Genomic DNA, 15,768 nt, shown 5'->3' with positions numbered 1-15,768 from the left:
GCAGTGCGGCTCTCTGATACAGATTTATGAAGGAAACGGACCGAGTTGCTGCTGAACATGTTCACATTTTATCCTCGCTCTGACTTTACTGAAGCGTTTTATTCATAACATTAATAATACGTTAATAGAGCGTGACTTCCGCTGTCTCCAGACGTATAGGCTTAGCCTGCCTGTTTACGTCATCGTCCTCAGTTGTGTTGTTTTAGTAATGGTCGTGCAGTGTTTTTGCCATCGTTCGTCTTTTTCAACACAGGTGTGAGTGTTTTTATAGATTTCAGTGCCAGTAACTTATGTCAAGGAGATCTGCAGAGGGGACTCACTTTTCCTGGAGTATATTTATCACTTTCCCTCTTATGATCCGTCCTGATGACTCCCAGTTTGTGTTCCAGTGGGTGGTGAGAATCAAACAGCAGGTACTGGTCCGTGTGTGTGGGTTTCCTGTACACTTCCACCTTGAGGCTCCTGTCCTCCCCAGGCCAGATTACTGTCCCTGGTGTCCTCCCGAGTGAACTTGACCCAGGTGTCATCCACATATCTGAACCAGTGGGTGGGGGTGGTGCCAGGAAAGGAACTCAGGGCTCTTTTCTCCACTTCTTCCATGTAGAGGTTGGCCACAATAGGAGACACAGGTGATTTTAAAATCAGTTTTAAAACATAGTATCACTAAAAATACAAATGAAAATGCCTCAAACATGATACAATTATTACAAAAATTCAATATTTGTATTTAGTGAAAAATACCCGAGTGAGAAATCAATCACATATATTTGGTGCGTGAGCACTTTTACTTTGAATACTTTTCAGTCTCTCTTTTCAGAATCTTAATGTTTTGCCACAACAATCTGTAATGACTCCCTGTTTAAAGGTAGGGTAGGAGATTCAGATTTGGAAAGTAAACACACGCCCCTTTCTCTCGGAGCTCACCCCGAAGCCACGCCTCCCAATCACATGGACGCATCACCTGAAGACGAGCTGCGGTCTGTGATTTCGGCCATCATGCACGTACCTCTCTGGTGCACAGAGCAGGAAGAGGGTGACAACCAGCCAATACTCCTACAGGGTCCACCCGGAGGATTGGCTGATGTTTTTAGTGTTTTATAGCTTCCACAGATGATTCATATTCTTCGTTTTAATGAGAAACTGCCGAACTAATCGATTGCTATCGGATTGTAAAGAGAAGTTACACTAATTTAACAAAAAATGCATCAGAATGAAATCTCCTACCCGACCTTTAAAGAGTTAATAGAGACAAACACTCTGTGTGTGTGTGTCTAATAAACCCCTCTTTATTAGATTTCCATACAATTGAAAAGCCATATAAGACATAATATACTTCATATTCATTGTGATGAATTAGGAGCTACATTTTTGGGCTTCAGGTACAATTTCCATGGCATAATGTAGATAAAATCTGTGATTAGAGACTTTTGTGATCCATCTTTTATTTATTGGGTCACAAGAGCAAACTAAAAGACTCCTAAAAGATGGAGGAGCTCAGTGCAGTGCTGAGTCAGACAGTTTAATTACACTAACATTTTTTTCCAGAAGGGGTCACTGTTGCTATTGTTTTGTGTATATCTGTGTACATGCTGTATGTGTTTACAGTTTGCATCCAGACCCAGATGCAGAAATCACTCATCATGTTCAAACACCTGATTATTTGTAAGACTACAGCACGCCATTCCAAATGTAGCATCATCACCAACACACACTGATGGTGTCACAAAAGCATGTAGTGTGAAGACTGTAACTGATTAACTGTTAGCAGGGACGGATTATGAGTCAACAGGCCCCTGGGCGCAGACAGGAAGGAGGCCCCATGAACACCCCGTGTTACATGATTTACAGACTGTTTATCCATCAGATAAGATAACCAGTGTTACTTACATATCAGGGTGGATAACGCATCAGTGCACAGACTTCAGACTTCAGACTTCAGACCCACCCCTGAACCCAAGGGCCCATTGGCCTGGGCCTCCAGGACCCATGCAGTAATTCATTCCTGACTGAGAGTCCAGATTGTACTCCTTTGTAATGACTGTGTGTGTGTGTGTGTGTGTGTGTGTGGTGGGAACACTGTACATCATCCTCACAAAAACTCTTTTAACGACAGACTGTGTGATGGTTTATAGTGTTGAGTGTTAAGATCATGAGGAAATGAAAGACTACATTTGCTGACACATATAAGATGAAGAAGCCACACACTCAACATGTTCAAGACTATTGGAAATCACATATCAAAACCTAAATACCCTCAGAACTGATCTGATATCGAGCCACTCCCCAGAGTCACAGCTCATTAACGGAGGTATGAGGCAGGTTTAAGGCCTCCAAAGCTGTCACGGTCAGAAGCTGCTTGCTCCACCTGCCAAAAAGTGATGGCCCCCACAGTAAGCCCAGGGGCTTATTTCTGCCTCAAAATCTACTTGAAGTCATTCTTGTCCGTGATATTTAACAGATTATAATCCAGCCGGCCCATCTGTACCCACCTTTAAAGGGTCAATACACCTCGTAAACTGCTTGTTCCACCTGCCAAAAACTGATTAAGGCCTCTACAGAATGCTTGGGGGGTTATTTCTGCCTCATGAGTAAAGATTACAGTCTTGTCTATATTAATATTACTGGTATATACCTTCAATGCATATCACTCGTGTATTACTTTTAGTTTTTGTGGCTGCAAATACTTACCTCTAGTGTTTGGCCTTTGAAACTGCATCCTCTTCATATTCCCCATTGTAGCACAAAGAGCTTCGGTCAATCTTAGGCATAAAGGAAATGATAAAAATATACTTAGTACAAACACAAAATGTTTAATAGAAGAACTGAATAGAAGAACCTGCTGTGTTATGACAGGAAGCGCTATGCAGCGCTGTGAACAGCTGGTTTCTGTGCCAGTGCACTGATGGTGATGTGTTTTATGTTAACCTAAGGGGAAGAGAAGTGGAAGTATTGGCAGACACTCCAGAACATTTTAATGTGTTTTCATTTATATTGTGCTTTTTCTTCCTGTAGCTGAAGCCCAATATTGGAGGAGCACTCACCTTCGTCTTTGCTCGCCCAGTGTTGAAAGGAATGGCCGACTGCTGGAGGTCAAAGGTTGTCACAGCTGCACGATGAAAGAGGTAGCTTTACTCCTATTGGCTGATACAGAGACAGAAGATTCTAGTTAATTTTGGGTCATTGTATTTGACTCCATTTCACTAAGATTAGCCACAGTTCACTCCCTGACACTACACCTACATAGCTGAATTGCTATAGGACTACAGATTAGCTTGTTAGCATTGTCGCAAGCAGGTGTAGCTAACAAACAAAAGACGTTTGTACAAGTATTTCTGCTGCTATTTTTATTTTATGAGGATTATATTCAAAGTGTTCTTTGGAACTTGATGCCACAGAAAAGAAGAATCATGTCTTCATCCTGTTCCTGTCTCTCTATCGATCTGTTATTCTAGATCACTTGTGCCCTTAGCTGCTGGGGAACCTGCAGACAACACGTGGCTGCTAAACGAGTGCGTATGAGCTCACTCAGAGAAATGTATGGAGCAAGCAGATGGCGGCCATTATGTAATGTCATCACCTGTGCTGCTCAGGGCTGCCATGAGCGGTCACAAATGTCAAAGTGTCCTCCCCAGAGACCCGGTCCTGTCCCTGTCCTTCAGGAGGACAGAAACGCCACATAAATCTACAGTTCACTGAGGAGTTTTACATGTTTACACGTCCTGTTAATCAGGATCTGTTGCTTTTACATCATCCTGTAGAAGTGATGCTCTCTGTTACTGCAGTTATGAGTGTTTGTGACTTTGTCGCAGAGTCTGGGTCAGGCCTAAATCTGAGGTTTTCTGTTACAGAACGTCCATCAAAAACAGAAGCTCGGATATTTTTAAACATCACACTGACACTGTTCTCTTTTCAGGAAATCAAGACTTAATGATCGAACCAGAGGACAAAAAACAAATCATTCTAAATCATCCAGTTATTACAGAAGTCTTTATTTCGATCCTGTTTCTGTGGCCGCTGGTTCACTGTCATGGGTTACAAGGACACTTAATATAACTGAGCCATTATTGGGAGGAATGGAAGAAGAAGAAGGTGTAGAAGACCCAAAAACAGAAGCAGAAGAAGAAACAGAAGAGGAAGAGTGGATCTGGAAGAAGAAGAAGAAGAAGAAGAAGAAGAAGCAGGGGACAAGAAGGAAGAGCAGAATATTAGAAGAAAGGGAGAGAAGAAGGAGGAAAAGAGCAGAACAGTAGAAGAAGAAGTTGCAAAAAGAAGGGTAGCTGAATAAGCAGACAAGAGAAAGGAGGTGGTAAAAGAAGCAGAAGAAGAAGAAGATATACTGCACACACACACACACGTGCATTAAATATCATGTTGACATGACGTCCTGCTTGCATACACACACACACACACACACACACACACGCCTCACTTCATTCCCGGGTCAATGAAAGAACTCTACATAATGTCCTGAGCAGATCATCTCTGTGTGGACTCTATCAGGGGGTATCTGGAGGTCTGCTGGACAGATAAAGACCTCCATCCTCTGTGGCTTCATCGCATGTCTTTGAAGTGGAGGGAATTAAAGAACGGGCAAATCCCCAGCTGTACATGATGCCCAGGCGTGTTCTACATGGTGCTTACATAAGAAAATTGCTTTTCATGTATTCTCTCTCTCTCTGTGTATGTGTGTGTGTGTTACTAACAGCCTTTCATCTGCTGTGTGACCAACTGTACCCCTACAGGACTCGTGTGTGTCCTCCCTGTCAGGGGATGATGGATGCCGGAGAGATGGCCATCTTGTTATGTGAACTCGAGTGTGAAAAGAACGACGGCCGCTCTGGCTCACAGTTTCTCATCCACACATTAAAAGAGTCTAATACTCCCATAATTAGCAGGCTTTTCATCTGGACTCATCATCTGGATTATAACCTCGGTGGATTAGGAGCTGTGTCAGACTGCGTCGTCCTCCCGGTGGGACTCAGTTGACAGTTCGGCAGGGACCAACATGCTAATTCTATGACAGGATTATGATGTGGGATTTGAGGGTCTGGGCGGTGCAGCCTCTGCAGGGCAGGTTAGGGCACATCTCCCATTTAAACCCAGGGCTTTAATGCTGCAAATGATTTGGACACAAATCTGATTTTTGGCTTATTTTTATCCTCAGTGTGACTCCAGCCGGCTCCAGCACGTCAGCACAAATATACAATAAGCGCCTTTCTGAAGCATCATCCAAGCATCCTCCACTCCACAAGGAGGCTGCGGCATAGTTTGATTGACAGTCATTAAACCTCTTCTTATAGGTCAGACCTTGGTCTTCTTCACCCTCGAGTTACATCACTAAATTTTCTGTTTTTGACTAAACCGCAAGCAGGGTCAGTATAAAATCAGAAAAGACTATTTCACTGTCACGTGCCAAAAACTGCAGTTCCACCCCCGGCCTCTGGGGGCTGAAGCTGAGCCGTAGAAGCAGCAGTGACAGCGATTTTAAAATATATATTTTTTAAAATTGTGTAAATGTTTTATCATGATTTGACAAACAAGTTCTGTTTAGAAGATGGATTGGTGTAAGATTTTTTTATATTTGCAGTGCCCACTAGTGGTCACGTTTGGCGCATTTAATTTAATTTGATTTAATTTAATTTAAATGTTTTTTTTATTTAATTTAATTTTTTAATTTAATGTATTTTAATTTAATTTGTAATTTAATTTTTTAAATCTAATTATTTTTTTATTCAATTCAATTTTTTTTATTTAATGTTTAATTAATTTACGTTTTTTATTAAAGTTATTTTTTATTTAATTTAATTTTGTTATTTAATATATTTTTTAAATTAATTTAACTTTTTTATTTAATATGTTTTAATTTATTTTTGATGTTTAGATTAGAAGTAAACCACAGTTGTTAACCATCTATTAGAGTGATCAGTTATCATCATCATCATCATCATCAAAATGACCACATACACTAAGATCTAATAGAGTTATGTATTTAGATTGAATCATTACTTGTAAAAAAAATTAATATTGATAATTTCTTAATGCTTAGATGTAATAACGTCAATTTTTTACTGTAAATCTGTGAAGAAGTGGATGAAAAACATTGGAGCTAATTGTGGCAAAGTGTTACTGTTTGGAGAGTGTTGTTGTTGTTGTTGTTGTTGGGACTGTGTGTGTGTGTGTGTGTGTGTGTGTGTGTGTCTGAGCTCAAACGGTCCTTTTACGCATCGATAATGACTTGATTGATTTTCCCAAGAGGAGACTTCTCAGTAACTTGGAGGTATTAAGGGCACCGACAGCGCGGCTGAAGCCTGAGCAGAGGAGCCGTGTGGGGGGGAGTTCTCAGAGGGATGAGCGGGGACAGTGGGCGGAACCGGCGCGTTACAAACTGCTGCTGGCAGCGCGCAACACTCACTCCAGCACCGGGGACAGAGCGGAGGCAGCTCCGACAGCTCCGAGAGCTCAGAGAGGAGGCTGCAGCCTGAAGGTACACACGTCACATGCAGAGTTTCATCTTACTGCTGGAACTACTTCAAACATATGAACATGTCTGTCTCTTTATTCTGTGCAGGACTAACTTCACTAACTTGGCTTTTACTTGCCGTACTGTCCGGAGGATGATCCAGTTATTATAAGAAGACCGAACAGCCTCCAACCATGAATTTCACTGGGATAAACTCCACGGATGAAGCACACGCGGACCCGTACTCCTTCTCTCTGGATGACCCCCTGTACAAACAGTACAGGCCCCCCGTGAAGGACCTGATCCCGCTGCCGAAGGCAGTGCTGTACCTGCTGATGGCCGCGCTGGTGGTGGTTGGAGTTGCCTATGCTATCATCGGACACCTCATCAAGGATCTGGCCATCGACATAGCAGGTAAACAAAAAATAAACATTTATTATACAAATTAAAAGCAAACAGAATCTAGCTAATTATTAGCTACTTTGCTAACTAGTTACTTTTTTTAGCTGTTAGCAATGTTGTGTCACTTTATGAATTAGCTGTTTGTCCCTATTGTCCTTACATTTGCTAACTATTTTAACAGCTTATTATCTATTCATCAGTTTTGTTTTACACGTTCCACATTATTAACTTTAAATATTATTTTAACTCAGGCTAATGGCTTTAACTGTCTTTCATTTCTAGCTAATCTATTTAGCTAAATAATTTAACTGGTTCATTAGCTGCATTTCGTTTTAGTTGCACAGTTTTTCCATTAATTAGCAAATTAGCAACACTTGTTTAACAATACTCAAGTTTCTAAACTTTTATTTTTTGCTCAAAGCTATGCTAACAGGTTTAGCTGTTTTTGTTTTGCTAGCTTGTAGCCGAGTACCGCACTTGACCTTATCACGATTTAGGATCTAAAAATGGCGGATTGATCATTCAAGTTTTTAAGCTGATGTAATTTAACCCTTTACTCAGTGGAAAATCCGTCCGCATAAGCCATGTCACTATTTGGTCCATTAGCTACATCTTGCTAACTATTTTAGCTGTTGTAAAATTGCACCATTCTCCATTACTTTTTATATATTGATGAGTTTTTTTTTATCTTTTCTGATGCTGACTTTTATTCTTAACCTTTTAAAGAACCGTTGTTCTGAATATAGTGGTATTTTGTGGTGAGATTGCAGATTAAGGCTTATGTTTGAAACCACATCAACAGTTTTTACATCTGTTCTAAGCTAAGATACAAAGATCCATACCAATGAGGTTAATTTGTTTAAATTACTTTTCGCTAACGTCTCTGCTGTTCCTTGTTTAGACTGCATGTTGGGTCCGCATGGAGATGAAGACAAGGACAAGGATGACCCTCAACGCATGGCCTCCAGCCATCCCCATCTCTCGCACCCGTTCGCCCACAACGCCTTCCACGTGTGGGACCAGGACGACGTGGTCATTCATCTACCTCAAGAGGAAAGCCCACAGGCCAGCCCGCTGCTGCTGGCCGCCATCCCTTACATCCCCTCCTTCTTCCCACACTCGCACAGCCCGACAAGTCACAGCTCTCTGGCTTTCGCTAACAGCCCTGAACCAAACGGAGAGGTCAGCATCCCCCGGGAGCTCTGATCCAAAGAGGACTCCACGAATTGTGTGAGAACAAATGCTTCAAATGATGCAACGACCACACTCTCTGTGTCTCTTTACATGTTAGGGATTTGTCTGTATTATGCCACAGGACTTAAGACTGCTGTCTTATCAAGAGATAAGGGAACTCAAAGACACAAAAGGAGCAACAGCGTGCCTGATCGGAGAAGTTAGATAAGCGTTAAATAGACCTGTCGTTCTATGTGGGTGAAATAAAAGTTTTTAATGAACTCAAAACAACAGCCTGCGACACTGTTAAGGAGACAAGTGACTTGTGTTTGTCCTGCCAGCGTAAGACTGGAAGCTCGTCCATCTGCTGTGCTGGTATAATCCACCTTTGCTGTGGAACCGTAGATTAGCTGCACACATTGACATCTTCCCTGACTTAGTCCTGACTTACGTCTCTATTGCTATTCACTAAATGTGTAACATATGTTCTGGAAAAGTGCTACAGGAGTTTCCGTCACCTTAATTTGGCCAAAGCTGTTTCCAGCCTGTAAACAAACCCAGCTGGACGTACCTCACACACACACACACACACACTTCAGTAAAGTGTTATTTCAAGACACTGAGGGATTAGCGTAAGAAGAAGACTTAACGGAGTTCCAGCAATTCAACACGTAGGTACACAAGTCCTAATCCTGCAGCCTTTATCAGAGGTGCTCTCAGGGATTCCCCCCCCCCCCGTCTGCTGAGCGGAGCCAAACACTGCAGCTTAGAGCACCTCCAGCACAAATCAATGCAGCCACGCTCATAAAGCAGGTCAAAGCAGGAGGAGAGGAGAGGGTTAAAGATTCGAGCTGATTCCAGTTTGTATCTATATGCACAGCTCCAGTCAGAATCATGCTCATCCATCCCAGCGAGGGCTTAATGACTTAATTCAAGTGCTGACCTTCCCCTGAACCACAGTCCGGAGCTGTGAAGTAAAGAAGATGATGAGATCACTGCGAGTGGAGGATTTCAGCTTTTTTTTTTCTCCACATCCTAAAATCTGTTCTCTCTGTAAAGCAGCTGTCATATACACACAGCACAAAAGGTCCCGTCTGGACATGAGCAGGCTCTGATCCTGGACGTGCAGGAACACTGTCCGAGGTGGCCAAGGGTCAGGTGTAAGCTCATTCTTAGAATCGAAACAACTTAACGTGCTACAACACATCCAAACAAACAACGTTCTTACCGACAGCTGGCGACTTTCTGGGTCTAAATCTGCTGTTTTTGCAGCTAGAACCCTCTAAAACTCATTTTAAAAGAATTCAGTCGGCGAGTATTACTTACTGTTATCAGGAGGAGGAAGGACAGAGAATATAGAAGCCATGGAAGCTCTACTAAGAAGTGAGGGAGCAGTCCTGTCCCGCTTTACTGTAAGAGCAGATTTAAGAAATGAAAGTTGCAACCTCTGAAAAATCAATTTTCCTGCAGTTTCTCACAACGGCCACTGGAGGTGGCTTCAAAAGTGAGTCAATCCCAGTGCAACTCTACAGCAGAGACATATTTACGAGGGATGTCCCGATCCGATCATGTGATATATATGTATTAGGGCTGTCAACGTTGATGTGTTTCCGCAGATTAATCCAGCACACGATGGCTCTCTGGCTTGTGTAGGGGTGCGATTGTTGGTTTGGGTGCGACAGGTCCAGGATTCAAGACCGGGATGAGGCGGTTACCAGTTTGAACAGAAGTATTTAGAATCTGTGACAATGCGTTTCGGGCAGTTTGTGGAAGCACACACACACACACACAAGATTCATTTTTAGCAACATTTCTATGCCCCGTGACGGCACGAAGGCGCAGGACAACACAGCAAGACAGCACAAATGAGCGCAATGAGTGACCTGCCACTCGCCTTTGTAGAGATTTCTAAAAGTATCGGATTGGGACTCTGTATCAGCAGATACTCAAAATCAAATGACTCGGACTCGGGGGCAAAAAACCTGATGGGGACATCCCTAATATTTACAGCCTGGTAGAAAAACATCACAGCATCACAGTCTGCCTAAACTCCAAATACAGGCAAAGAAGCAGAGAACTGCAGTTTCTAACCATTATATTTGAAATTACCAAATGGAGAACAAAACAATTGATGACTGTATGAATGTGTTTGTTGGCCGTCCAATGGAAAAGTTCAGCCTTTACCTCTGTATGCAGTCAGTGGGTGTTAACTCGTGCTAATCAACATCAGCACGAGCACTTTCATCAACCCTGAAGCAACATAATCACGTCAGACTGCAGTGTTAGCTGGAAAAAGAGCTTTTTATTTCATCTGTCACATTGCAACTGTGGCATTTATTTATTCCTGTAGGGGGGGTAATTTTCTGTAAAGGTGAAACAGCTTAAAAAAAGAGCTGTCAGGACTGAAGTCGAGTGTGAGGAGTTCATAAGAACGCTGCTCCTAAAGCCCTTTCAAACACGTTTAAAGCTCCTAAAGACGCCGGCAGACCGGCCGAGCTGCAGCGCAGAGGCTGGAGATTCCCTCTGCAGAGAGGAGCAGACATGAGGTGTTTGGGTATAAAAGGGTCCGAAGTTTGAGTCAGAGCTGCTGTGTGAGGGACTCAGGAGTCCAGGCGACATATGGGGCTGTCGTAGACCATCTGCAGGTTGACTTTGTGTCCCACCAGCTCTCTGATGTTGTTGATGCCGTATTTAATCATGGTGGGTCTGCAGGACAGAGGAGGAGGAGGACAGCAGTGAGAATGAGCGCTTACTTCAGGTCTGACAGATTCAGACCTGATCTGGGATCTGGGATTACAGCCTGGATTATTAGAGCTCACCCCCCCTCACAGTGTTTAGCTGTGACGGTCATGCCTGCTACAGTAGAACTCATATTTAAACACAATGTGGAACAAATGAGCAGGACTGTCATCAGCTCAACAGACAGGAGTAATCCTCCAACCTACACATGTGAGATGTGGGTCATATATGAGCAGCCAGGGGACTGATGACATCTGTGCACCTTTAATCCCTCAAAGGAAAATCTGTGTGTTTACCTTTCCAAAGAGAGGCCCCAGGCAATCACAGACACATCTTCAGGCAGACCCATCGGCAGCAGCATCTCAGGTCTGAAGACCCCCGAGTTTCCCACCTCCACCCACTTCTTCAGTCCTGTGTGAACAGAAGAACACCGTCAGTGCCACAGAACAGAGCGACCATCAGGCCAACACATCTGTTTATAACCTCAGCTTTGACGGTGCTGCGTCCCATCAGTTGGGATTTCAGGAGTCAAAAAGCAGAAGAAACACGGCACCAACACAATGAAAAACACATTCCAGGAGCAGAGAGACGACAACATCTCCCAACAGTGAGAGGACAGTGGGTGGGCTATCAGGACGTCTCACTCTACCTTCATGGTAGCTGAACACCTCCATGCTGGGCTCTGTGTACGGGTTGTAAGCAGGCTTGAAGCGCAGTTTGGTAATTCCTACAAAACACAAACATGAATGCGTCTGCAGATCTCAACATCAGATTTTGGTTAAACAATGTTGGTTCTAAAGCTTTCAGGAGCACCGGAGCTGATCTGAACAGTTCTTTATTACCCACTGACCTAGTTTGGTGAAGAACTGATGCAGGACGCCCATGAGGTCGCCCAGCGTCAGCCCGTAGTCGGCAATCACACCCTCAATCTGGTGGAACTCTGCTAAGTGGGTGGCGTCCAAGGTCTCGTTCCTGAAGACCCGGTCAATGGAAAAGTACTTGACGGGGGTGAACTTCTCCTGGAGGAGGAGCAGGAGCAGAGCTTCATGGTTAACGACGACGCATGTTACGCTGTGGGCTCTGGATGACATCCTGAACGGTTGCGTCTCACCTGTTGTGCGAGTTTATACAACATGCGAGCGCTGACGGCCGTAGTGTGCGTGCGGAGGATGTTCTTCTGAGCCTCCTCCATCTTCCAGTCGTATTTGTAGCTGCAACACAGCGGTCATGTTTGTCAAAGAAGGATCAGATGATGTTTATGACGAGTGTGTGATTATGTCTCACCCCTGTGAGCCAAAGCCTCCCTCCGAGTGGACCCTCTTCACTCTCTCCAAGTAGTCCTGTGGGAAGTCACGGGCCAGTGCTGGGTCTGAAGAATGACACACACACATGAGCCGGACTGGACTCGGACACAGAAAACCTTAATGAGACACAGACTCTGGACCTCACCGGACAGGAAGAAGGTGTCGTGCTGGTCTCTGGCCGGGTGCTGCTGAGGCTGGAACAGCGAGTCAAAGTTCCAGAAAGAGCTTTCTATGAAGTTGTTGGTCGGCATCTCAGTGAAGCTGCAGAGACGCAGAGAGTTTGTTTTGTGGGTTTGAAGTGTGTTTTTTGTTTTTTTTTTACTCATTCACAGCTGCTCACCCCATCTCCAGGAAGATCTGCCTGAACTGCGTCCGCACCTTCATGAGCGGGTGCAGGTGGCCGCAGTCCGGGGCCACGCCCATGGCCTCGAAGTTGTACGGCTTGAACTTCTTCTCCTTCCAGCTGCCGCTGCAAACCCAAGGAAGAACAAGGAAGAGCTGCTGTGAGAGGCCCTCCACATCAGCGCCCTCATCAGGCCACAATCACAAAGTATTATTTTTCATTTCATTTGAGTGTTTTTGATCGTTTTTTAATCTGCAGCTGAGATAAAATCAAATCGACGGCGCACACAGGAACAAACGGCAACCTGCGTTTGGACCAAAGGGAACATCTGGACGCTGCTTTTAGCTAAATCCCCTGCATGATATGATTTCATGCAAACCTTCACTCTGTGGCCACTTTAATGCCTCGCCCACATGAAAACAGTGTAAGCTGCATTATCAGACTGTTCTTTGTTTATTTATTTATGATTTATTTTCATTTTTTTTAAACACAAACCCTGATTCCTGAAGAGCTGGGATGATGCTGTGCAAAATGTACATACATGACTCCTGGAAGAACAAATAAATACCGTCATGCTGTCTGGATTTATGCCATTAAGTTCTAAACAATAACGTTAAATAAGACATCATCCAAGTGTTAAAAATCGTTCGTGCAGCATTCTGAGCACATTTAAGATGCAACGTTGTATTATCAGCCAATCAGAATCGAACAAGGAGCTGGACTGAGGCTTCGTTCAGACTGCAGGTCTTAATGCCCAATTCGGATTTTTTGGTGTTTACAAAATAATGTGCGACTGCTACCACTCTCCTGTGTGAACGGACTGCGGCCCTGAAGTGACCCGCATGCACAGAAGAAGCCACGACATCACACAATGTGTGTGTGCTTGTGTGGCTTTGTTTATGTTAACGTCCGATCGTGGCCAACATAATTACAACCAAATAATATTAAGAAGAACGCTGAGAAGGAAGAGAGCAGCAGCTGCAGCGTCTGTACAGAGATGTGTGTGGGTGCAGGGTGGTGGGACAGTGATGTGACTGCTTTTATCGACACTGACTTCATTCATAATTTCATAATGACGAGAACCTTTGAATACGTCTGCGAGCGCCTTTCTGTGTCACTTTGACAGCAAGACAGTCGACATCTCCCTCATCTGTGAGCGAGCGCTTTGGAGTCGGGCTCTACTTCCTGGCAACAGGCGCTTGTTGCTAACAACACCGCTCGTCTGCCCGCTCCTGTGTCGCAGAATTGTGACGTCTGTCGCCTTTCACTGACGCAAAAGTCGGATATATGCCGCATAGCCGTTCAGACTGAGGTCGCATTGCAAAAAAAAATCGGATACGAATCTGATTTAGGACCACATATGAAAGTGGCCTGGGTCAGATATAAGAAAATCGGAATTGAGCTGTTCAGACTGTCACGACAATATCAGATACAGGTCACATTCGTGCAAAAAAATCGGATTTGGGTCACAGCCTGCAGTCTGAACGCAGCCTAACTGGCTTGTTATCACCACACAGCTTACAGGTTATGCAATAAATATACAAAACACTTGAGGAGTCAGTTTTTTTGTACTATTTTGTCCCACCCTGCCTTTAGGACAGAGCCCACATCTTTGGACTCGTCCCCATTTTCTGGGCGGATATTGGTCTGCGTCCTCAGTCTGAGGTCCTGCACACTGCCACTGAGCGACAGAGGAGGACAGACCGGACACGTCTCACTGCTGCGTCTCTAAACTGAAACGAAAAGTCCGACTCACCTGGCGATCATCTCGGGCGTCAGCTCCGTCTCCTGTTTGGTGACGGTGGTGCTGAAGGAGCTCCCCTTAGTGATCCAGTAAGACTTCACCGTCCTGGAAACACACAAATTATAGTAAGAGGAAGCTGCTGGCTTGGACAGTGTGGGATGTTTAAGACTCACACTTCAGCGAGCAGCTTCCTCTTCTTCAGCTCGTTCTTCTCCTTCTCCTCCAGCTGGGTGGAGCTGCCTTTCTGCACCTGAAGCAGCTTCTCTCTCACCTGGTCGTCGATGGTCTCCACCTGAAAACATCAGCATGAGGACTATAGGACTGCAGATCGCACACAGAGAGAAGGAACAGTAGGAGGTTGGCATCAAGGGACACCTACAGTCCTGAATATCCTGGGGCCACCTTCATGGGCTTTGTCCAGTCGGATCCACTTGTTGGACATGGCTTTACTGAAGCCGATCTTCCCGAAGGAGAGTTTCTACAGAGGGACAGATTATTTTCGGATTATTACAGCATCCTTCTTTGTGTATTCAGATCTTCTGCCCTCCTGTGTCACCTACCATGAGCTCACTCTGTGCCAGACCCTCCAGCGGGATGGAGCTGAAGACCCGGGCTTCATGGCTGCCCTGCTCGGCAATCTCCGTGCCCTCCTCGGTCAGCTCCCAGTGTTTGGAGGACCGGAGCTCGGCTGAGATTAACTGCAGAATCAGGAACACAAAACATAAGGCTGTAAAATTCCTCGTATTCCTCCTCTCTACTGTCACTCTTTCAACCTGCCCTCTTATTGCATCAGTCACACAACAAATGCAGTGACAGTCGCCGAGTTCCGGAAAACTCACGTCGCCGAGAGCCTGCAGACTCTTCACGGCTCCAACGATGACCTGGTGGTCCACACCGAGGCTGGAGGCCGCGTCCAGGCTGTCCACGCCATCGTCCGCCTTCTCTATCCGCTTTAAGAGCGTCTCCACCACACCGGCGTCCGCCATGCTGGAGCCCTGCGAAGCCCGAAAGAGGCCGGATGTAGCGTCACTTCCCGAATGGCCGAACGTACACGAATAGAGCCGAAGAAGATGATTACCGTAAAAAAAAAAAAAAAATTGCTGTGCTGCGCTTTAAACCGGTCCTACGGTCCTAAAACACAACAAAAACTCTGTTTATGTTAGATTTTAAAATGCAAATTAACCCTCATGGACTGTTCGCAAACACTACGCTAATGTGTTGTTCGGGACAAAAACGTCCCCTAACTTTAACGGTTTTAAAAATATATTAGATAAATATTTTTTTTTATTTTTTTGCATAGACCTTTTAATTAACTTCAGTTCTAATCAACAGTAGTGAAAAAATCATTTCCCCCCAGGATTTTAAAAATGAGCCATATTGTGTGTTTTTTTTTTCAATTTTCAGCACCACCCCTTATAAAATTGGTGATTAAAGGGTTAAAATCCTGGGGGAAAATGATTAGTTAGGGGACGTTTTTGTCCCGAACAACACATTAGGGGGTAAAATTTGCCCACAGTGTACCGTTGACCTATGAAAAATTTTAAAATCATATTAACAAAATTTATGTAAAATTAAGCTTGTTGAGGGAAAAATGATTCAATTT

General features: G+C 44.3%; 1 protein-coding gene across 1 annotated transcript; it reads right to left on the bottom strand.

Moving 5' to 3' along the window:
- Positions 1-10,317: 10,317 nt before the first annotated feature.
- On the bottom strand, positions 10,318-15,188 carry farsa (phenylalanyl-tRNA synthetase subunit alpha). The gene is made up of 13 exons (XM_028411653.1): positions 15,005-15,188; positions 14,726-14,863; positions 14,545-14,643; positions 14,339-14,457; positions 14,178-14,270; positions 12,419-12,547; positions 12,224-12,339; positions 12,059-12,143; positions 11,886-11,985; positions 11,625-11,793; positions 11,424-11,501; positions 11,071-11,185; positions 10,318-10,741 (listed from the first exon to the last, which is right to left on the bottom strand). The coding sequence occupies exons 1-13, from the start codon at positions 15,149-15,151 to the stop codon at positions 10,636-10,638; spliced, it is 1,494 nt and encodes a 497-aa protein (XP_028267454.1). The 5' UTR covers positions 15,152-15,188; the 3' UTR covers positions 10,318-10,635.
- Between the last annotated feature and the right edge of the window lie 580 nt (positions 15,189-15,768).

Source organism: Parambassis ranga, chromosome 8 (assembly GCF_900634625.1).
Source record: "Parambassis ranga chromosome 8, fParRan2.1, whole genome shotgun sequence".
NCBI classification, from domain to species: Eukaryota; Metazoa; Chordata; class Actinopteri; family Ambassidae; genus Parambassis; species Parambassis ranga.
Note: the sequence above shows the minus strand (reverse complement) of the source record. Positions and strands in the feature narration are given on the sequence as shown.

Coding starts and splice junctions, on each gene's coding strand:
- farsa (XM_028411653.1), bottom strand. CDS start 15,151: ATGGCGGACGCCGGTGTGGTGGAGACGCTCTTAAAGCGGATAGAGAAG. Junction 12,548..14,177: donor ACGCCCGAGATGATCGCCAG/GTGAGTCGGACT, acceptor TTGGGTTTGCAG/CGGCAGCTGGAAGGAGAAGA. Junction 12,144..12,223: donor CGACACCTTCTTCCTGTCCG/GTGAGGTCCAGA, acceptor GTCATTCTTCAG/ACCCAGCACTGGCCCGTGAC.